We start from the raw sequence: 24,799 nt of genomic DNA on the forward strand, positions 1-24,799 counted from the left end.
ACAGACGGCTGGCATGCGTAAACAGTTCTCTGGCTTCTGGTCGCTCTCTCTCTCTCGGGCCTTCGATGGTGAGGATGGGATCACTCTTAAAAGAGCGTTTGACCAGCTGTTCGGCTCTCCCTTCCTCAGTCTGTGTGCAAGCCCTTGGGGTGTCACTTTTTATTCTCTTTTTAGGGGTGGGCCGGAGGCCACGTTATTGACGAGACCATTTAACCAATAGAGATTCCTCCAAAACTTCATCAACCAATGACAGCTTAAGTTCTTTGTCTTGGTGTTTGGATGAAAGCCCTCTCAAAAAGAAGGTCTCATTACTTCATCCTTGTTTTTACAATTTGAAGGTTCCTCCATTGGAATCCATCTTATCTCTTTTTACTCTCTCCCCCTTTTTCCCAGCAAGTACAAGGCCCGGCCCTGTCCCACTTAATCATGGCCCCAGCCAGAGCTGTCGCACATTAACCAGTCGCTATCTCATCTTCATCTAGCAAATGGCCCATTCTAAGATGGATACCTTATCCTCCTCAAATTCCTTTCATTCTATGTCTTTTTCGAATTAATTTTTAATTATCTTCACAAGCAGTTCTGCTAAACAAACTCCAATATGGTTATTAGTAATAATGGAAGAAACATAGGCTGGGCCTTCACTGGCCAAATTAAAGATACATTAACAAAGTCAAAACCCTAACTTACAAACAACAGATAACTAGCCTGGCAGGACCATCCTATGGGCCCCTGTGTGGAATGTTTATGTTTCACCTAATCTAACTGATTAAAAAGACACTCTCAAATTCTAATGCAAGCTTCCAGGAAAACAAAACTTATCATTTAAAAGCCATATACATTTTTAGGCACCCCTAGTTTCTAACAATAAGGAAGCCCAGAAGTATCATTGGTTGGGCAGCAACTGCTGTAAACCATACAAAATGTGTCCTGTATAAATTAAAGACTCATTCAAAATAATATCCTCAGCTATCACTTTAAAGAGTTGTTATGGAGTATTGCTGAATGTTATAATTAAATGCAGTTCATTAATGTGACAATGGATGTACAAAAATTGGCAGTAATAAATCTTAATTTTATAGAAACTGGAATTACTTCTAACACACGGTAACATTTATTGGTAAAAGGTAATTTTCAAGGATTGGAAATAATAGAATGAGTCATTTCCTTGCAACCTCACACAGCTAATGTTAACCAGTTCTACAGTGCACACAATTCTGTACTTGTACCAATGCCCTTTATGGATGTTAAAAGATGTGGCAAAGAAACCAAAAAGTATGAGAGAGAAAATAGCTCACAAAGAAATATGGGAAAAAAACACACGGAACAGATTAATAAATGGAAGACGAGAAAAATATGATTAAAGCCAATTTTTTAAAATAATTGAAGTTTGGGGAATGTGTGTCTGTTTAAATGATGTGTAATAATTAACAGGAATGCTTTCCATTGTCTGAAAAAGGTTAATTTAGGGGATCTTTAACAAAGAATGTTTCATCAGGCCTTTTCAGATGTAAGAAATAGTTTTAAAAATCTCGGTTTAAAAAATAGAAGGCACACTCTCCAATTCATTTCACGTTTTATTTAAGTTGCTGTGTCATCTATTAGGAAACATAGGCCTATTGCTCCTGCTCCTTCTAGCTCCATATCCAGGTACAGGAAACTACCGGCACCTAAATAACCAGAAATCTGTTAACCGGCACAATTCAGGAGTAGGTTCAGGTAAGTTTTACTTCATATTAGTGGCCGTTCCTGGATCTGTGGCTGTGTAACCGGGGTTCCTGCACCTGACGCCTGGATCTTGTGGCCGGGGTTTCTGCACCTGTTGCAAAGCAACAGGGAAGCCTGGATTTGTTGCTGTATACGGAGCTCTCGTACCTTTAACTATAGCTCTCTGTAATCCGAACCTTTTGATAAACCGGCACCACGCCGGTCCCGTCGGTGCCAGATAAAAAAGAGTTTCCTGTAAGTAGGTTATTTTTAATTTACCTTTAGCCTCCAGCAACCTCTTTAAAGACTACTGGTTTGAATGCCGTTCGTCTAACAGAATGAACTGACGAGCGCACAGTGCATGTTGCATTCAGTCGCAATCCAAAATTGGAAAGGGGCCTCAAGTTGGCATTTGTCCCCTGATTTATACAGGCAATAGGCATACGTCTATTTCAGGCGCACACCCTGGATGACCAATATGGTGTGAAGCACAGAATGAGCACGCGCACACCACACGCCATATTGGAATCTTCTGAAAAACCGGCACTGTACGATCCAATTTCTAGTCCATGAAATTTCTTTGCAATCGGGTGCCCTTTTGAGGTTAGTTCTGCAACACAATTGACTTAATGCAAAACTGAAAATAAAAATTCTTTAACAGTTAGTATTTATTTTAATGGATTTCACCATTAAAATCTGTGCTTTAAGACTCTGAATTAACAATAATTAACCAAAAATCATTCGGCTATTCCCTTACATCTATAAAGTACAATTAATCTTAAAAAATTGCACATTTTGACTGATCTTTGCAGTTACAAAAGTACTGATTAATTTCAATAATATGTAACATTTTCACAGAATTTGATTGCTAACTGTTAGTAAGTGGAATTATAGAAACATGCTACCTCTGTGACCAGCTTTGTTTCTTTTGGTACAAATGTACTTCTAACAATTTGATCAACTTCAGAGGAAATTTTATGCAATTATATAATCATGTAGGAAAAATGTTCTAGTCTAATGTCTTTTAATCATTTCAAGTTTACCAACCAATGCCTTTTGAGTGAAGCTTGATTCAGAATTGTTGATAGATCTTAAAATGTTATGCCCATAACGTATGATCCTGCAGACTGAATGGCCTTTTCTCATTAACGCTTCCGTACATTGTACCATCCCTTCACCCCAGAACCTGAGCACGCTGCTCCAGTGTAGTACTGACGAAATGCTGCATTGCTGGAGGTGTGTACCAAAGGCTTCATCTGCCTGTTACAGGGCTACAGGTGGAGTCATCGTACTATATTTGACTTTATAAGACGAGCACATAGTCCTCCCAGTCTATTGACCAACATTGCTCCCTGAACCAACATTAGCAAAAAAAAAAGCTAAGTTATTTCATCTCATGGCAGTTTCTGGGATTTTGCTGTGCACAAAATGGTGCCTTTGCCCACATAATGGGGTAGAAATTCAGTTTGGCAGTAGCGCAAAAGAGCTGGTATCGCATAGGCCGCCCTTTATACTCCCCGCCCAATATTCAGTTCTATTGATTTTGTGCAGCTGTGGAGACTTCAATCCCAACACCAAACAACACAGACACTGGCTGTTATTTTATCAATGGAGGTGGGTTGGGTGCGGATCAGGTGGTTTCTGGCTACCAGTCCCGCCCCATCTGCATCCGGCCCACAGATGTGATTTTGCCTTGATTGACCTTGTTAAGCCTGCCAGTTAAGAGGAAGTGGGTCAGATGATGTCATTTGATGACACGTCATCTGCCGGTTTCCTTAAAGGGACCACGCACAATTTTATTTTGACAGTTGATTTCTCAGTGTTTGACAGCATTGAGGTGCTGAAAACACTGACAATCACTGCACAAAGGTGACCTCTTGCACCCAGGCTCTCCAATGACTCCCTCCATAGGCTGGAATAAATGGCAGCTGCAGGTGAGGTGGCAGAAGCGATCTGTCACAGTGAGAGAAGTTCTCCCAGTGAGGTGGCGCTGGACATGGATTTAAAAACTTGTAACCTAAAGAAAAGTGTAAATGTATTAAAAATGCAGTTCCAACATTTTCTTTCCTCTAAGACTTACCATGTGCAACATTGGATCCTTCACACTACTGCTGCAGCTGTCATCAATCCAGAAACATTACAGCAGACTCCCAACATGCCACACTTACCTGGCATGGTGTCCGGACGTCAGGAAACCCAAGCCAGGAGCGACAAAATTCAAAAATAGGCTGTCAACTACCTGTTAATAGGCAGGTAATTGACTTTAATCCTCTTCCCGCCGCTAGGTGTTGGGTGACGTAATAAAGACTCACTACGCACTTGGTTGAACATAAAGCAAGGCTTTAATCAACTTGTAAAAAAAAAATGGAGGTCTAGTTAGTAGTCACTAGCTTCCTGTTTCCAGATTGTCTCTGGCCAAGTTGGGCCCACGCCCGAGTATTTATACTCCTCGGACGGCGCCCTCAGCTGGCCATCCAGTAGTACTTCCTGTTACTTCTTGTAGAAGTTGTGATTTATGACATTCTTCCTCCCTAAAAGGTTTGGAAGTCCAGTCTTCCTTTAACGGACTAGGTGGACCAAAAATAGCCGTAGTCGTTTAGCTTTCTGCTTGTGACCGGAAGGCACGTCTCCCCGGACCGTGTCCTGGTCCCTGGGTCGCTTGGCCCATACCGGTAAGTCGGTAGAGTCCGCGTCGTCTTGATCATCCTGTGGAGGACTGGGAATATCATGACTCCGGGTGTGGGTCCCCACCGGCGCAGAGCTGGCCTCATCCTGGGTCATAGCCGGAGATTGTCCGGCGTCCTGGTTTCGGGTGGCCATCCTACGGGGAGCGTTCGGCTCCCTGAGTTGATCCGGTAGCACTGCCGGCAGATCCCTCGATGTCCCAGGTAGGGCGTCATCTTGGGGTGCGGAGTGTTGACATCGTCGTGGGATCCTTCATCATTCGGGCCCGTGTGACCGGTTGGGCAGGGAGCCAGACCTCTGAGCGAGACGATGGACTCCCGGCCATCAGGGTACCGCATGTGCGCATACGTGGGGTTTACCTCCGTTAACTCCACCTCATCAACGAGAGGGTCATTCTTGGCAGACCGGACGAACCTCCGGAGTAGCACAGGGCCTGGAGCCACCAACCATGATGGTAGATATGCCCCATGTGTAGAGCGATACCGGAACTTGAAGAATCGCTCATGAGGCGTGACATTAGTGGATGTGGAGAGAAGAGACCGGATAGCGTGTAATACGTCAGGGAGCACAGTGTCCCATTGCTGGTCTGGTAGGTTGCGTGACCTCCGTGCCAGATGGACAGCGTTCCAGATGATGGCATTGTATCGTTCAACCTGTCTGTTGCCGATTGGGTGATATGGTGTCATCTTACTCGGCGATTCCCCGTTGGGAAAGAGAACCTTTAAGTTCACTCGACATAAAGGAGGGACCCCGATCCGCGTGGATAAAATTGGCCCTCCCGCAAAGGGAAAAGACCTGATCGAGGCATTTAATTACCATAGAGGTAAGCATATTAGGACAGGGGAAGGCAAAGGGAAAGCGTGAATACTCGTCTACCATCGTAAGTAGGTAGGTGTTCTGCGTCGACTAAGGCAATGGCCCTTTAAAGTCTATGCTGAGCCTCTGCATAGGCTGCATTGCATGTATGAGTAAGCCATCTGATGGGCGGAAGAATTGTGGTTTCAATTCTGCACAAATCCTACAGGAGGAGCATGTTTTCCCTAACGTCCTCCATTGAGAACGGTAGATTTTTGGAGCGCACAAAGTGCAACATCTGGGTAATGCCAGGATGGCATAAGTCTATATGCAGATCCGCCAGAGTCGACGTTGACATTGAAGAGCAAAATGCCCATGTGAATGTATCTGGGGCCACATTCTGTTTGCCGGGTCGGTAACGGATAGTATATCCAAAGGCGGCCAGCTCCATCCTCCAGAGTTGAATTTTATTATTTTTGACTTTCGTGCGCTTCTGGTTATCCAACATGAAGGCCACGGAGCGCTGGTCAGTTATGAGCGTGAAATGACGCCGAGCAAGAAAATGACTCCATTGGAGTGCAGCCTCGATGATGGCTGTAGCCTCCTTCTCGACGAGGGGGTAATGGAGCTCGCTACCCTGCAAGGTTCTGGATAGGAATGCCATGGGTCGACCACTTTGATTCAAGGTAGCCGAGATCGCCACCTCCGATGCATCGCATTCGACCACAAAAGGAAGGTTTTTGTCAATGGAGCGAAGTGTGGCTTTCTCCAGCTGTTGTTTATGGAGGTTGAAGGCAGAAATAGCCGTTGCTTCCAATGGAAAAGACTTCGCATGAAGCAGGGGCTGTATTTTATCGGAGAAGTGAGGTATCCACTTTGTGTAATAAGCAAACATGCCAAGTGCCCGACGAAGAGAGCTGAGATTTTTAGGGGGAGGGAGCTCCTGAAGTGGACGAAGTCGCTTTGGGTCCAGTTTAATAACACCGTTGCCCACCCAGTAGCCAAGAATGTTCACTGATGGCACGATTTCACCGATTTGGATTCGTTTAACGTTAAGTGGCGATGACGGAGAACGTCAAAAAATCTCTGAAGATTGGTGTTATGCTCCTTTTGATCATGGCCGGCAATAGTGATATTGTCTAAATACAGAAAGGTATCCGTCAAGTTCTCTTGCCGGACTAGGCCATCCATTGCCCGTTGGAAGACAGCTACCCCATTGGTGACCCCAAATGGAAGGCGACAAAACTGATAAAGCCGACCATTGGCCTCAAAGGCCGTATACTTTCTGTCAGTCTTTCAGTGGTACCTGGTACACGCTCTTTAAATCGAAGGTTGAAAATACCTTGTATTTGGCAAGGTTGTTGACCATGTCATCTATGCGTGGTAGGCATCCAGATCGGTATATTGATTAATAGTCTGCGAATAATCAATACACAGACGTTTCTTATGTTGTTTTAAAGGGTTTTTCACAACGACGACTTGAGCCCGCCAGGGAGATGAACATGGCTCGATAATACCGTCAGCTAAAAGGCGAGAGATTTCTGTCTCGATAAATGCTCAGTCATCTTGGCTAAAGTGCTGCGATTTGGTGGCTATGGGTTTACAGCGGGGGGGGAGAGATTGGCAAACAGGGAGGGCTCACCAAATAAGGCCGCCGAGAGTGCACTAAACGGCACCTTGAAATGGTAAGCTCTGGCTTCGACCCTCCAAACTCAAAAGTGAGTCTTTTGTGCTGCATCTGGAAGTCCTGTCCCAGAAGCACATCACTGCATAAGTTTTCGAGTACTCCGAGCCAGGTGGCGAGATAAGTGCGGCCATTGAGGATGAGGTTGACAAGACAGAAGCCTGAAGAATTGGTGGTCAGAGTCGTTGGAGCCATTGCAATCTCCCTGTCCGAGGGATAAATGCGCAGTTTTAACCTGCTGGCAGCCCGCTTACTAATGAAGCTGTCAGAGCTGCAGGAGTCGATTAGCGCGCTTAGTGTGCCCATTTACTGAAACCTTTGTGGCCGCGTGGGACAGACTTTGGGGAAAAACAGCTGTGATGGGGGCGGGGCAATTTTTCCTTCGGCAGCTGTAGCCTTAGCAGTGGTTCTTGGGGGAGGAGCAGCTTGTTAGCAGAGGCCCGTGACTGGCATACCTTGGAAAAGTGTCCTTTCTTGCTGCAGTGATTGCAGGTGGCATTACGAGCCGGGCAAAATTTTCTGTAATGGAACGCACCTCCACAAAAGAAACACTTCTTCCTGATTGCCAGGATGCTGCTAGGGCAGGGTCATCATCAGCGAAGGCCTCTAGGGTAGGGTCGTCGCCCGTTAGAGTAGAGTCGTCATCAGCGGGGGCATCTGCCCAAGACCTATCGAAAGACTTATTAAAGGTAATAGCTGCCGCCTGTGCACGTGGTGGGAGATAAGTGTCTGCATTCTTCTTGGCCAAGTCCAGGGAACACGCCTGGTCATACGTAAATTGAGGGTTTTATTTTCCAGCAGGCGCTGACGTATGAAAGGGGACGCAATTCCATTGATAAAGGAATCGCGGATTAGTTCCTCTTGATACTGTTCAGCTGTAACCACTTTAAGGTTACAATCTTTGCTGAGCCTGCGAAGTTTCTGGCGGAATTCATCGAGTGATTCACCAGGCTGCTGCCGAGTTGTTGCCAGTAGGTGTCGAGCAAAGATTTCATTCGGGGACTTGACATATAGCTGCTGTAAAATTTGGATAGCAGCATCGTAGTCTATACAGTCCTCAATATAATCATACACATGAGGGGATACGTAGTTAATAAGCATTCGTAACTTATTAGGGGCATCCGCCCCACTTTCTTCAAGAAAGTTGCTAAAGGTACGAAACCAATGCTTCCATACCTTCGCTGCTGCAGGTGCATTCGGGTCCAGGTCGAGACGAGCGGGTCTAAGGAGTTTTTCCATGATGGATCAGTTTCTTGCCCTAGTTCCTTTCTGCGGTTCGAGTTGCAGCTGGTTGTTCCGAATCACCCAAAGCGTGGAGATGATAACAAGTCGATTAAATTGACGTAATAAAGACTCACTATGCACTTGGTTGAACATAAAGCAAGGCTTTAATCGACTTGTAACAAAACATGGAGGTCTAGTTAGTAGTCACTAGCTTCCTGTTTCCAGATTGTCTCTGGCCAAGTTGGGCCCACGCCCGAGTATTTATACTCCTCGGACGGCGCCCTCAGCTGGCCATCCAGTAGTATTTCCTGAGTTACTTGTAGAAGTTGCGATTTATGACATTGGGTCCATTCGTAAATCGGGGACCTGACACTTGGGAAAATTCTTTGGCGGCAGGTTGATGGCGGGATCGCAACCCACCGTCAATCAAAACTATTTTAACCTTCGACCCACCTCCAAACCTGCCCTCTGAGCGCCGGCAAAATCCAGCCCACTGTGATTGCGGACACGGTGTTATTTTAATGGGGAGGTGGTTGGGATTTCATGAGGTAAATGTGGGAGAAGGTTGCTTCAGCCTTGAGTGCTAAATCCGTTACTCTTTGTGTGCGAGCATCACTATAATATTAAATGTGATTTAAATTTTCTGAATTTGTACATTAATATAAAATACAGTTTCTACAGCAGCAGTATTAAAATATAAACCTAATGCAAAATTAAATAGCTGAGCTAAGCAAAGTGCAGCCATTCTATTGTTGGACTGTTAGGTTGGTAATGAAGGAACTCTCCTATGACAATCCCTCCCTCAAAGGAAAGGAAGGAACTTGCATTTATATAGTGCCTTTCACGACCTCTGAACGTCCCCAAAGTGCTTTACAGCCAATGAAGTACTTTTGAAGTGTAGTCACTGTTGTAATGTGGGAAACACTCCCTCAGAAAGAAATCCGACTCTCAGTCTGCAGTTCCAGGTCTTGCCCCGCCCCCCCCCCCCCCCCATCCTTTGTACCCAGAGAGAAGCAAGATCACTTTGGCACCTGTCAGACATTTATACCCTGAGTATATTCAGATCTCTGAGGGATGACAAGAAATTAGATTTAAGAAACCTACAGAAGAAAAGTGCATCAAGAAAGAACAAGAGAAAATCTGTGGGAAAAGCAAATGGAGTGGGAAACAGAGAGAGAGAGATGTACATGAGTGTATGACAGGCACTCAGGAAAAACAGGGGTCCAAGGGAAGGACAGAATAACAATAATGTGAATGGGAGAAGAGTCAGACAAATAGAGATACAAAAGCAACAAGATGTGAGCCATGAAGACCGAGAAAAAAAGAGCAGATAAACGGAAAGAAAAAGTAGATACAAGCCAAGAGACAGTTACATGAAAAGAGAGACAGTTCTGTTTTGTTAATAAGCAATGCCAGGGAAGATCAGCTATACTGTGTGTTGTGGAGTAAATACAAAAATTTCCAACATCTCAGCCCAAATCTCAGCTTCACTTCCAACCCATAATTTGCTATTTGCCACCAGCCACAGTGCCGTGTTAATAATCTGATGCACATAAATCTGTTGGCAATGCTTTAGGAAATCCACTAGTTTTTCTTCAAAAATTACTTATTGATTAACTATTGGTTGTCACTAACTGTTTCCTGTTTGTGTGCATTGGGGAATTAGTTGTTGAGTCCAAGCATCATTTTCTAGTTTAAAATGCATGTCATTTATTTCCCCCAAAACATTATTAAGCCCTTTTCAGATTCTTGTCTTGCAGGAGTTTACTTGATTTGTGTTTTTATAATGTTTTCAGTTTTGTTTGCATGAAGATAAGATTGCTTGTTTACTTTTATTTTATCTGTCTCATGGCCGTATGCTTCAGTACAAGGTGAAACTGTTTGCAGGATGCAGATGTCACCATTGTGCCTCACTTGACATTCCCTCTACATGCCAACAGTGGAAGTTCCCTAACATTTTGTTAAGCAGGAGCAAAAACAATATAATGGGCCTAATATTCCAATGCCTACGGGTGTGTACGAGCTGTGTACACACCCGGAGGGACATCAGAAATGCCGGTTTCAGGCATGTGAAGCGCATGCGCTGAAAACCAACATTTCCGATCTGTCAAGAATCCTCTTGACAGATCGGACGCCTGCCCTGAAGAAGGACCTCTGTGGGCGGATAGTTGCGCTTTCTGGAGAACCTCTGCCCGCAGAAAACCCTTCGAAATCTTACACCAGCATAAGAGTTGAAAAAAACGTTTTTACAAAAAAAAAAATTTCTTCACTCATTTATAATTTAAAAATACTTTTTTTTCAAAAAATTAAATTTTTGTTTAAAATATTTAATAATTTCAACTAATTTTAAAAAGGTGATGGTTTTTAAAAAATGTATTTAAAGTTTTACTATGTTTTTGGAGTGATCTCCATTCATATATTTGACAGGTCTATCTGTCAAGTGTATGAAGGGAGATTCCCTTCTGCTATTGGCTCCCCATGGCCCACGTGATCCCAGGGACGCTTGCGAACCGCATGCGCCTCTGGGATACGTGGGCCCTGCACACTTGGAGTTTGGAGAGGCCCAGCCTCGGAACTATATGCACCTCTGGAGCCCTCGGGTAAGTTTGTAGATTTTTTCCAGATTGGAGGCCGCCACACGCAGGAAGCCTCTGATCGGAAAATACGGCCCAATAATTCGGCTACAGTTACAAGCCATGAAATTTTGTCAAGGATCAGTATATGTTAGCACTGGCACACAATTCCACCAAGCTCCTACCTTTGCCCAGTTGAGTGAATCTAGGCTTTAATCCTTCAATATAACATTGGTTTAACATCACTGATATCAGGGAACAGAACTGTTCCCTTCTGGCCCAACGATCATACTGAGTGTATACAATATTCTTCAATTTATAGAAATAGTGGGGCCAATTTTTCTGACCTTCCAGTAACAACTTTCATTTATTTAGCACCCTTTTAATACAGAAATAAAGCATCCTAGAAAGCATGACAGAAGCATAATCAGACAAATATTAACACCAGTCAAAGAAGGGGATATTAGGAGGAGTGACTAAAACCTTGGTCAAAAAGAGATTTTAAGGAGGGTCTTAAAGGAATAGAGAGAGGTGGACATGCAGAGAGGTTTGGGGAGGGAATTCCAGAGCTTGGGACCTAGCCAGCTAAAGGCATGGTCACCAATGGTGGAGCGACGGGAGTAGGGGATGCACAAGAGGCCAGAGTTGGAGGAACGCAGTGGTCTTTGAGGGCTGGTCAAGGTTTTCGCGACAGGAATTGGCAAGTGCCTTGAAGGGATTTGAACATAATGATGAGAATTTGGTTGAGGAACCGGGAGCCAATGTTTGTCAGCAAGCACAGATGTGATGGGTGAACGGGGCTTGGTGTGGGTTACGATGTGGGTGGAAGTATTTTGGATGAGCTGAAGTTTACGGAGGGTTTAGGATGGGGGGCATGCCAGGAAAGCATTGGAACAGCTGAGTCTAGAGGTGAAAAAGGCATGGATGAGGGCCTCAGCGGAAAATAGGCTCCGGCATGTATAGAGATGGGTGATATTACACAGGTGGAAGAAAGTGTCTTTGTGATGGAGAGGATGTGGGGTTGGAAGCACAGCTTGATGTGAAATAGGATGTTGAGTTTGCAAACAGTTGGCTTCAACCTCAGACGATGGCTGGGAGGGGGATGGAATTGCTGGCAGCGAGATGGAGGTTCTAGCGGGGGCCAATGATGATGGCTTTGGTCTTCCCAATGTTTAACCGGAGGAAATTGTGGCTCATCTAGAACTGGATGTCAGCGAAGCACTCTTGACAGCACCAAGGCAGTGAAGGGTGCAAGAGAGGTACTCCATTTCCCTGGGTGTGAGGTGAGAAAACAGTGGTGGAGACTCATTTTGCCACATCTGTTTCTGCCCCCTTTTATGTTGCCACAGGACTTCAGGAGCTTCCTTGAGGATGAAAGGAGAGGGACAGAACTGGACTTGTGCCTGTAATAGATGCAGGCCCATTGCTAATATGCCAATGAAGCAGGAGTCGTCATTCTGCCTCATTTACCTCTCGCAACACTCACTGAGCACTCCAGTGCACAGGCGTGAAACCTGGTGCAATAGCCTGTCCCCAGACCCCACCGACTGGAGGGTACTGGGGGCAGCCCAAAGACTGGAAGGTAAGTGCTTTATCGTCTTTATAGGATTTCCCCCTCCACTGCCCACACCAGCATGTATGCGGGTAATCGAGACCTTCTGATCACTGATTTCCCTCAGCAACTAGTAGGCTCTGATCTTGGCGGCTTGACAATAGCTGCAGGCCTGAGAATCCTGCAGCAGTGCTCAAGTTTCCAACCCTTTCTTCCAACCCTAGGTCCTGCCAGGAGTGGGTCGAGGGTACCTGGCAGTAATTACTGGCACCTATCCAGGATCAGAGTAGAAGAGGACCAGGGAAATCTGCTCTTAACATAAATTTTTCCCAAATTATTTCATGAAATTATCATTTTATTCAGGGGGTTTGTCTGCAATAATTCTCCCTCAACCAACCCCACTTAAACAGATTTATTTGTTTGTGGGATCTTGCTGTGTGCAAATTGGCTGTCATGTTTCCTACAGTACTTCTTTCTTCTGCAAGGTTATGGCTCTGTCCTTGCTGTCTTGTAGGCTATTCCACGAAAGTGGGGAAGACGATCTTTAATCGGAACCAAGTTTCCAGTTCAGAGCTCATTTACTTGGCTTGGCAATGCTAAAAGCAACATTTTGTTATCAATGCAGGTTCAAATGTTTTAGTCCACTGCACATCTGCTGAAAAATAGCTCCGCTTATCTCAACTGGCCACACCAATGTCAACAGAATCTCAAAAGGCTTAAAAGGGGTAAGTTCGGATACGGCTTCTGAACTCGTCCCTCCTCTCCAAAACAGCTACAGTGCGGAAATCTTCATTCTTCAGCCTTGTATTTTGAGATACAATACCACTACCTGGTTAAATAAAATCCCCACATCACAGCCAAGGGTCTTGTCTAATTTAGTAACATTTTATCTCTCTTCTGAATTTGTAATTAGATACCCGCTGCTGGGCTTCAGAGGATTTTTTTTAACCGTGATGAATAATGTTGGTTAGGAAACCAAGAACTGGTCAAAATGTTGGGAGATTTCATGGAAGCAGTTTTTATCAGTCTGTACAAAAGCTTGATTCAGCACAATATGACATTTCCTATTAGGTTACCTCTTACAAATTAGAAGGCCAGCATTTTAAATGAGTAGGTCTGCAGAGTATTGTGGCTATAATAGAGCAATCTTGAAATGTGCAAGTTCTATAATGTGGACTTTATGATTCAGTGTACTGTCCCCTTGGGTAAAATCTGAACTGGAATCAATTAAATGCTAACAGTTGTAGTTACAGTTCTGAATACCAATCTTCTGAAGGCTATGTACAATATTAATATACCTGGAAGAATAGATAAGGCATACTGTTTAAATGCATACATAAATTTCTTACTGGGGACAAATGATTAATATGATGTGTTTAGTCTGGAATTCAGTAATAATTAGCAGGTTGGCTAATTATTCAGTGTACAAGTAGCACAGCCAGTTTAAGCATGGAAGTGAGTCTGATACACTATATAATGGTTAAGATGCAGAAAGGAAGTATAAATGTCAAAGGTGTTCACACCTATTGCTTTCACTTTGATAGTGAAGCTTAAGGGTAAAGGATATTAAAAGTGCAAGTCATTGCTAATTTATTTAGACAATTATTAGTGTTTCTGTGCACCTTAATAGGAATTTCGTTCTACTGTTTCCTACCTTTTATGAGTATGTTTTGGCCATAAATTCTGATATATATCAGCTTGTCGCTTTTATATATTTTTTTCATCAAAAACGAGTATAATGCTCTTTGAAATTCATTCGACCCTGTATGGAAACTCTAGAGCACTCTTGAAAAAACAAGGAATCGAAATCTTAGGCGTCAGTAGATATGTACCGGGGCACGGCTGCAGCATTAGTGTCTAACTGGACCAGCTGAGTTTCACGGTTGATTGAAATGCCAGCCGATTGAAATGCCAGGAGATCACAGTCAAGGATCTCAACAATTAGCTGTGTGACTCGTGTCTGTTTGCACACTGGGGAAGCAGCTTAGCCTAACGTCAGATTGAAATGTGGAGAGATTGCGAGCCAGGAAACAGAACAGACTTGACTCTGCAATCTTTTGTCATTTCAGTCTCATGGCATTTCAATCAATTGTCAGAATTGTGTAAGGGTCATGGTAGCATTGTGGTTATGTTACTGGACTAGTAATCTAGAGGCCTGGACTAATGATCAAATCCCACCACGGCAGCTGGGGAATTTAAATTCAAATAATTAAATAAAAGCCAAAATAAATAGTGACCATGAAACTACCATAATTGTCATAAATACCCATCTGGTTCACTAATGTCCTTTTTAAGAAAGTATCCTTACCTGGTCTGACGTATATGTGACTCTTAACTGCCCTCTGAAATGGCCGAGCAAGCCACCACCAAGGTGGCTCACCACCACCTTCTGGCAATTAGGAATGGGCATAAAAATGCTGGCTATGCTGGTGACGTCCACATCCCGTGGATGGCTCTGTTTGACGTGAATGATTTGGCTCCTGCAGAATAAAACTGCCTCACGGTACATACCTAATGACACTAATGGTTTCAGCATTCCTTGCTTTTAAGAGTATTAATGCTGTGCTAGTACCACCGGCTTTCCTGCACGGATGTCCTGCAGCTGACGGCAACACCAAAGATAGGTCTTCCCAGCCACCGAACTTGGCAAAGCTGAAAATTTTAATTTGTCGTAGCTCTGATTTTGCGACCTGCCCTTTGGCAATTGGCGCCACTGAACGCAATACAAAATCAGCTAGAAGGCTTTAAAAAAAAAAATACTGCATGAGACCTGTGCAAATGCTCCCAGGTTCACCCAAGTGCAGATCTGACGCAGCCAGCCACAAGAAAAATGTAAAATTGTTGGGACTCACTAGGATCAGCTGATGGGACTCACCAAGATGGGAAAGGTGTTTTTTTAGACTTTGGGAACCTGGCAGCACTAGTGCAAGACTTATGCCTAAAGATGGGTCTCGCAGCTGACTATTCTCTTCCCTACCTCTCTTCCCTACCTATCGGCAATCAAGCTTTTAGCAGCTTAAGATTTCAAAGTGGATGACCTCAAATTTCACTCTCGATTCCCGTCTGATCAATTTCACACCTTTGCTTTGATGAGAAGCGGTATAGGGGAGCAATTCAACTCGCACAAGTTTCCCAAGCAAAACGGGCGACACTATCCCAATGCATGCCCAAAGCTAAAATAACAACAGAAAACGCTGGAAAAACTCAGCAGGCCAGGCAACATCTGTGGAGAGAGAAACAGAGTTAACGTTTCAGGTTGAAACCCTTCTTCAGAACTGAGGAAAAAAGCAGGAAATTAAACAGATTAAAAGGCCAGTTTGGGGGCTGGGAAATGGGGGAGGGGATGAAAGAACAAAAGGGAAGGTCTGAGAGGTGAAGAGACATTAAGAGATATTTGAGACGAGATGGTAATAGGACAAGTAAAGAGACAAAAGATGGCTCTAGATGAAGTGTGAAATGCGCTGGCAGAATGAAAGACAGCTGCCATGTGGGAGAGAAAAAAAAGGAAAAGGCACAAACCAAAGGTGTGGATAAAAAATATATAAAAATATAACAGGGGCTGAGGTTATGATCTGAAATTGTTGAACTCAATATTGAGTCCGGAAGGCTGTAAAGTGCCTAATCGGAAGGTGAGGTGCTGTTCCTCGAGCTTACGCTGAGCTTCCGTGGAACAATGCAAGAGGCCGCGGATGGCGAGGTCTGAGTGGGAATGGAGTGGGGAATTGAAATGACAGGCGACCGGAAGCTTGGGGTCCACCCTTACGGACTGAACGGAGGTGTTCTGCCTCACTCGGGCTTTATTTGCATTGAGCTGGTGAACTGCAAATGCCAAGCGGGCGTCCTGATGCAGCTCCATCGGTCGGGGCTGGAGCAATCCGGCAGATCTAGAAGTCACCGGCTTCCAATTAGTTCTTCAAGGGAAATTGGGAGCGGGAGATCACAACCCAAAATTGCCTCCCACCCCCTGCCGCAACATTGATTTAACACCTAAAAAATGGGTGCAACATGATTCAATTTCTCCCTCCATGTGCCCTGAATAGGAAAAATTAAGTGTTCTGGACCTATTTTAATTCATTAGCAGTTTTCACACCTCTGCCAAAGGGATTGATTTGGCAGTTTGTTTAAACACAACAAATCAAAGCAACTAAATCAATCCCCAAAGGTTTTTATTTATACCACCTACGTAGTGTGCTTCTAATTTACCATCCTGCGAAACCAGTGGGCAAATTCATAGAATTCCTAACGTCCAATAATCCACCAACCTCGAGGCAAACTTTTGTTTAAATTTAGTGGTCTAGGCCTAATGATTAAGTGTAAGGCTCAAGTGTTTGCACTTGCTTGACCTGTTGAGTGCTGAATTTCTGGGGTCAGCCTGGTTACATTAGAGATGAGCTCTAGGTATGGAAAATGCCTCTGATGAGGAGTTTGCCCATGGAGGAGTGGGAAATAATATGACGCTGCTGCAGAATTCAAAGTCCTGCAGCTTTTTAAAGGGACAGGCAGCACCAAATTGTGGATTTTGGAAAAACAACAAGCGGGAGTAAATATCTTTACCATGTCTGGAAGGTGAGCAGAGGGTGGCCCAATTCTCGTATGAAGCAATTGAATTTCTTCTTAAGGAAGTAAGGCACAAAGGAATGCCAGGCTCCAATAAGAGTTGCCCAGGAGGAATGGAAGGAGATGGACACTTCTGTCAATGCCAGTTCCACATGGAAGCAGAGCCAGAAGTTTAATGGACATTCTCAGTCAGCCAAAGTATGACAACCCACCATGATACTCTACTAATACAGTGTAATAAACATGAGCTTCATGAATTTCTCTTAAAGCTGGGAACAGATTCTTAGCATCTTCAAGTTGCTACTGCTCCTCTTCATGGTTTTCTTCCTGGGCTTGGGTCCCACTTTTGTCCAGGGTCTCTATGATGATGCCTCTAAGGAAGACATACAGCAACAATCTTTTCAACCCTTGCCAGGCTGTAATGCAGGATTTCCCCAGATCTGTGCAGGCAGCTGAAGTACAGCTTCAATCTGCCAGTAATGTGATCAATGATTACCCTGGTGGATACCAACACATCATTATACCTGCTGTCCTGGGATACCACAAAGGTGTCATAAACCATAACTGTAATGGATTATTTTGTTTTATGTTCTCGGGATGTGGCTGGCTGCATTTATTGTCTATCCCTAGTAGCCCAGAGGGCATTAAAAGTCTACCATGATAGCATTGATTGTCAGCAGCCACTCTGAGACTTGCCTTTGTGGACTGAATAACTGTAGTATGGTGTACTGCCTTAAAATAAAGGCATTGTGACAGCTCCCTGGGAAGCGAGTTTTGACTTGCATAAGTGGATGCTGGTCATTGCAAACAAGCCGCACATCGAGAGAGTAGATTCCATTCTATTCATGTAGGTAGCTGCTTTGTGTAATGGAGGGCCACATGGGTACCATCTATAACACTTGGACTTTTAGGAAGAGTGCCACTCTAAAATTGCACGGCCCTCACATGCAGCTGTTGGTTGTCCGTGGGGAAGGAGAGGAGTTGTGTGGCTTCGGTAAAAATAATGATGCATCTTGCTTGGTTTATATTCGCAGTGTCCCTGGTGGCAGTTTGAAATGACCACAACAAATAAAAGTTGAGCGAGGTTGTGACTTTTACAGTCAGGAGCAGTACTGTGTTTGTGGTGGAGTTTGACTGCAGATCTGTGGTTTCCTTGGTAAATTGAAATCTCCACAGCCACTGTTTCTCAGATAAATGGAGGTATGGGCACCTCTGCCTATATATTCTGGTTTTGGGGGTATTGGTAGAAGGATGAAAAGCACCCCTGGTGCACCCTGACCTCTTTGGCACCCTTCTGTAGGTCCTCTTTTTATCTTAAAAGATATATGGGAATTCCCAAGGGAAAACCCATTGTGGCAGCAGGAGTTACAACACCACAGCAATTGCCACAAAGACACTTGAAAGAATTCAGTAACAAGAAGAAAAGTCTGGCCTTCTGGGTTGGAACATTTGCATTATAATTTCATTTATGAAACTAGTTTAGCTCTGTAGAGAGTTCAATATTATGTGGAATATTAGTATGCAGAGCCCCTGCAGAAGTAGAAAACCCATAATCCACCGGGGACTGAGCAACAACAGGGCAGTTGATGTACAAAATGTATTTTTGTAGCTATACTCCATATAAACAATTAGCAACCGAATTACACCCAGGAAGCAGTTTTTCATTCAAGGTTTTACAATGTACAAACACCATAAACAAGTATCTGTACTATTCCTTATTGCAATTGATCTATCCTAGATGAATCTAAAAAAGCAAATGTTATGTACTCATTACTTTACTAGACTGTTATTATGATATTTCCTGAATAATGCTGTGGTTGATGATTCTGTGTTCTCATAGCATCCCTTCAATAACATCCATTGTCCATGTTTTATATCCACCAACTGGATAATCAAAGTATGAAACTAGCATACTGAACTCCTTAGGAGTGAGACCACTAAGACAACACCAGGGAGTTATGCTACCTCTATTCAACTGTGCAAATAGCACTTCATTTATTTTGCAAATCTAATTGGTGGTCATCACAAAGGGGCACACAACTATTTGCAAATAAAACAGTGGCTGTTGCTTTTCCATCTTCAAAATCCAATAATAGATCAGTTGCAGCATTGACTAAATGTGCTTGTGAAGCTCATTCTTAGCCAGCATCTCATTATCAATGTAACATAGCCCTCACGCTGCAATGGGATTCTGCACCATTGCAAGATGTCAGTTGTTCGTGGGTGCACAATCTATCTTTATTAACTATTTTGTTTAGATAAGGCTTTAGTACAGCACCAGTTCAACTGTTGTGATGCTTCCAATTCTATTAACTCTTATGTCATCAGTACTGATTCTTAGCCCTGGGAGATTCCAGTTTCCCTTCAGTTACCCGTCTTTAAAGTTTTCAATTCACATACAATGACACAGAAACAAACTATATTATATAATAAAACAATTTAAATATTGAAAGTAAATTTATTCCTGTAAAATTAACCTTATTTACAGAAGCAAACACTGAACAATTTTAAACAAACATTTTAAACATTTCACTTCAACTTGATCTACCACCCTTCACTGCCATTCTCTAGTCTCTCACTCTTAATTTTAACGGCCCGGGATTTGCGGTCAGCAATTAGTATTAGTTTTAAAAAAAAAGTGCTGGAGAAATTAATGGGACTGAAAGCCGATAAACCCCCAGGGCCTGATAATCTGCATCCCAGAGTACTAAAAGGGGTAGCAATGGAAATAGTGGATGCATTGGTTGTCATCTTCCAAAATTCTATAGATTATTGAACAGTTCCTGCAGATTGGAGGGTGGCAAATGTAACCCCACTATTTAAAAAAGGAGGGAGAGAGAAAACGGAACTACAGACTGGTTAGCCTAACATCAGTAGTAGGTAAAATGCTAGAGTATTATAAAGGATGTGATAACAGGACACTTAGAAAATATCAACGGGATTAGACATAGTCAACATGGATTTATGAAAGGGAAATCGTGTTTGACAAACCTAGTTGAGTTTTTTGAGGATGTAACTGGTAGAATAGATAAGGGAGAACCAGTGGATGTGGTGTATTTGGATTTTCAGAAGGCATTTGACAAAATCCCACAAGAGGTTAGTGTGCAAAATTAAAGCACATAGGATTGGGGGTAATGTACTGGCATGGATTGAAAATTGGTTAGCAGACAGGCAACAGAGAGTAGGAATAAATGGGTCTTTTTCGGGGTGGCAGGCGGTGACTAGTGGGGTACCGCAAGGATCAGTGCTTGGGCCCCAGCTATTCACTATATCAATGATTTGGATGAGGGAACCAAATGTAATATTTCCAAGTTTGCTGATGACACGAAACTAGGTGGGATTGTGAGTTGTGAGGAGGATGCAAAGAGGCTTCAAGGTGATTTAGTCAAGTTGAGTGAGTGGGCAAATACATTGCAGATGCACTATAACGTGGATAAATGTGAAGTTATCCACTTTGGTAGGAAAAATAGAAAGGCAGAGTATTATTTAAATGGTGATAGATTGGGAAATATTGATGTACAAAGGGACCTGGGTGTCCTTGTACACCAGTCACTGAAAGCAAACATGCAGGTGCAGCAAGCAGTTGGAAGGCAAATTGTATGTTGGCCTTCATTGCAAGTGGATTTGAGTACAGGAGCAAGGATGTCTTACTACAGTTATACAGGGCCTTGGTGAGACCACATCCAGAGTACTCTGTGCAGTTTTGGTCTCCTTACCTAAGGAAGGATATACTTGCCATAGAGGGAGTGCAGCGAAAGTTCACCAGACTGATTCTTGGAATGGCAGGACTGTTGTATGAGGAGAGATTGGGTCGACTAGGCCTGTATTCACTAGAGTTTAAAAGAATGAGAGGGTATCTCATTGAAACGTATAACATTCTGACAGGGCTAGACAGACTGGATGCAGGGAGGATGTTTCCCCTGGCTGGGGGCGGTCTAGAACGAGGGATCACAGTCTCATGATACGGGGTAGGACATTTAGGACTGAGATGAGGAGAAATTTCTTCACTCAGAGGGTGGTGAACCTGTGGAATTCTCTACCACAGAAGGCTGTGGAGGCCAAGTCACTGAATATATTTAAAAAGGAGATAGATAGATTTCTAGACACAAAAGGCATCAAGGGGTATGGGGAGAGAGCGGGAATATGGTATTGAGATAGAGGATCAGCCATGATCATATTGAATGGCGGAGCAGGCTCGAAGGGCCGAATGGCCTACTCCTGCTCCTATTTTTCTATGTTTCAATGAAGCAAAGGCGCTCGCCGCTGGCCCCGAAGTAAGCTTCACACGAAGATCATGCGATCTCTGTAGAGGATTTCAGGTTTTCCGACGCGTGGTTGAAATCAACGGATGTTAATGGAGCTTCTTCGCGAAGAGCTGCTGTGACGTCAACAAGCTGTCTAAGCAGCCAATCAAAATGCAGAATTCTCAGTGAACCAAGAAGTGGGTCACCTCCTAAAATTCTAACATTTTTAAAGTGTTAGAGCGAACAGAACAAAGTTTGGGGCTCTCACATGGGAAAAACGCAAACTTGAAATAAAGATGAACAAACTTTTTAAAAAGTTTTTTAAAAATTAAACCTTTGTTTTTCAGTCAATACACTGTTAACACACAAGTTACACCTAATCCCTTTGGATCTAACTTTTAATGGGGTATTTAACCGCAGTATGACCGCGAAAGAGCTGAAGTTTTCATCAGTTTCCCTGATTTGAGGGATTTCACTGATTGCTGGCTGTATGGAGGAGTGGGTGCACAGTGTAGCCTGTGGAGGAGCATTGAATGACAGACCACAACTCCAGGATTTTCACATTAGGCTGTGGGTGCGGTAAAGTTGCAGTCCGTTTCAAAGACGAAATGACGATGAACACTGCCAGTTTGACGTCATCAAGATTGCAAATTCCGAGCCATTATTTTAACTAGTTCTAGCAAATTTCTAATTAATATGCCTCTCCTATTTACTCAAAACCTCATGTACAACTATACAAGCATACAGCGCCAATACTTTGGGTTTCACTATATGTACATGAGCAAAGCCCTTTGCTCCTGAGCAAAAGTAGGTTTAAAAGCTAATTGCTGTAGGTACAGGCAGGTTAAGTCCATTTCATACGTATCCAATCATCAGCTCACAGAACTATCGTAAACTAAAATAGTTTAATTGCTTAAGTTCCTATGTCCTGGATGCAACTATCCATTCTGAAAGTGGCATTAAAATTAAAAAAAACACAATTGGATGAAAACCGGCTCCAATTGAGGCTTATAAGTGTAAAGATTCAGCTGGTTATAGAGACCGCCAGTTCATTGTTTGGCATATTTTTACATGTAAAACAGAGACATGTAATGATATTGGCAGTCTGTATGGTGAAATCATGTGCTGATGAGATGTCAACAGTTCAGAAAGGACTAATGGACATGTATATCTCAAACTAAATTATGGTATAATATGACAATAACAATTCTATTCATCAACAAACTGATATTTAAATGGAGAACAAATGAAAAGTAGGGGAGATAACGAGGCCCCCCTGCAGAGGAAACAGAGCAGTAAGTGTCCTAAAAATGGTTGGGAATGACTTACTGCACTGTTCTCGCCATCGTTGTGGCCGCTGTAATCGTTCCCCAGGCTTACTGACGGATGGTCAGAGTACTGGCCTGAGTCAGGTGGTAGGTCCTTTTAATATATCTAGGAGTACAAATCACAAAGTTGCGACACAGGTTAGCAAGGCCATAAAAAAGTAAACCAAGCACTAGGATTTATTGCTAGAGGTATAGAATTGAAAAGTAGGGAAGTTATGCTAAACCTGTATCGAACCTTGGTTAGACCACACTTCGGGTACTGCATACAGTCCTGGTCACCATATTATAAAAAGGATATAGAGGCACTGGAGAGGATGCAGAGAAGATTTACAAGGATGATACCAGAAATGTGAGGGTATACATATCCGGAAAGGATGAACAGGCTGGGTCTCTTTTCCCTTGAAAAAAGAAGGCTGAGGGGTGACCAAATAGATGTATTTAAAAATTATGAAAAATTTTGATAGAGTGGATACAGAGAGAATGTTTCCACTTGTGGGGAAGAGCATAACTAGAGGCCATCAATATAAGATAGTCACCAAGGAATCCAATAGGGAATTCAGAAGAAACTTCTTTACCTAAAGAGTGGTGAGAATGTGGAACTCATTACCACAGGGAGCAGTTAAAGCGAATAGTATAGATGCATTTAAGGGGAGGCTAGACAAGCATATGAGGAAGAAAGGAATAGAGGGTTATGCTGATAAATTTAGATGAGGAAAGACTGGTGGAGGCTTGTGTGGAGCATAAACGCCGGCATGGACTGGTTGGGCCGAATGGTCTGTTTCTGTGCCTTATATCCTATGTAATGTAATATGCAAGTTGTGGCCTTATTTATCTTTCTACCAGGAACTTTCACCAAGTGTTAACATTTTCATTAAAAAATGCCAGGAACATCACCAATCATACTCTTTTAAACCATTAGCAATTGGATTACACCACTGAAGCAGTTCAGGTTCAAGGTTTTACAATGTACAAAAAAAAGGTATCTGTACTATTCCTTATTGCAATTCAACTATCGTGGCCATCTTAGGACTGTACTGGTTGGAGTGTGCGCATTGCAGTATAAGCTGGCGGCCCAGTGGAAGAGGAGCCCGCGGGTATGTTTTACTGTTTTTTATGGGGTTGGGAGGAAGAGGAGTGCTCCTCTGGGCTCCATAAAACCAGCCTGGGCACTAATTTTTAGACTATGCTCCCTCTAGTTTTGTTCAGCCTTCTGGAGTTTTTTCACAGGAATTCATATCTTTTCTTACTGCTACAACCTCTTATCATGATGGTCAGTGGGATTTTTTTATGTGGATCTGAAATGTGAGGGTTAGGATCTCATGTGTGACATAACAATAATAGACATTCACACAACCTGGACTGTGGATGTTTTACAACGTTATTACTTTTGACCAAGGTATAATGGTGTGAGCTGACAAGATGAGTGTCTTACTGAGAATTATTGCACCTTTCTTCACAGAAGTACATGCTCCTTTGTACGTTTATATGTTGTAATAAAACTACTCCTTGCCACTTCTCATCTGATGAAGATATACGCCTGAAAGCAAAATTCCCAGTCTAAGCTGTTGGTTGTAATTTTATAAAGGACACTCAAAACTATAAGCACACAAAATTGTTTCCCAAAATATTTAGGTAAAAAAAGAAAGTAACAAAATCATGCATGACTATGCTAAGAAATATGATTATATGATTCAGTATATGATGTTTTTGTTGGTCTTCGGACTATGATTACTATTGTCATTTGATATAAAACAAAGCACATAATAATTAGGCTAGTATAACATTGTGAACATTGATTTAAAATTTACCTCCTTATTCTGTAGTGTCTGAGGTAAACATCCCTCAACCGTGTCGTAAGCAGTGTGGCAGTGCAAGTTAAAATGCACTGGACTGGTGATGGTGCTGAAGAATGCTTCTTCACTTATTGCTCTGTTTTTCTGATAATAGTTGCTTAAAGATTTCATTGATAATAGATATGTTTTGAGACGTTTTTGAGCAGACAAGCTTCAAGAAGAGATACATAGATGTTAATATGAGATATTACTGTAACGAAATACCAATCATAAAATTATATTGGAATTAGGAATTGGCCCCAATTTTAACTCCAGGTCGATTCCCCGCTCAGGTCTGAGTTAAAATTGCAGTCGGGTCTCAATTATGTAATCCGGCCACAACATGCATGTCTAAAGAAGGACCCTGTTGGCTCCAGGCATGAGTTATTGCTCCCTGTTCAGGAGAGCAGATTAAAATTGCAGATGTTGTGATCATGGCGGCTTTTGGACAGGTAAGAGCCAGGGTGATTTTTTTTTAACTGCCCACCTGCCAGGTTTCTGCTGAGCGAGTAGGGTTAAAATCGCCCTGTGTCCCTTTTGTGCTATTGTTGATCTTTATTATAGCTGTAGTTTCTTGTCACAATTTTTGGGTTTTGCACTAGATACACTCTTGGGTCAGGT

At 43.0% G+C, this 24,799-nt stretch overlaps 1 protein-coding gene across 5 annotated transcripts in view; it reads left to right on the forward strand.

The window, feature by feature from the left end:
- The window catches only part of LOC147105213 (chemokine-like protein TAFA-5), a 386,891-nt gene that overhangs the window by 52,727 nt on the left and 309,365 nt on the right, over positions 1–24,799 (forward strand). For 3 of the 5 annotated variants that reach the window (XM_086011347.1, XM_086011346.1, XM_086011345.1), the window contains exon 1: positions 12,023–12,247. The exons of the other annotated variants lie outside the window; for them this stretch is intronic. In XM_086011347.1, the coding sequence (XP_085867473.1) occupies positions 12,037–12,247 (211 nt within the window). In that variant the 5' untranslated portion in view covers positions 12,023–12,036. Of the gene's footprint in view, positions 1–12,022; positions 12,248–24,799 lie in introns of those variants that run through there. 5 annotated transcript variants of the gene reach the window in all.

Source organism: Somniosus microcephalus, chromosome 18 (genome assembly GCF_052327205.1).
Source record: "Somniosus microcephalus isolate GS21.2 chromosome 18, FLI_Smic_1.0, whole genome shotgun sequence".
In the NCBI taxonomy this organism is placed as follows: domain Eukaryota; kingdom Metazoa; phylum Chordata; class Chondrichthyes; order Squaliformes; family Somniosidae; genus Somniosus; species Somniosus microcephalus.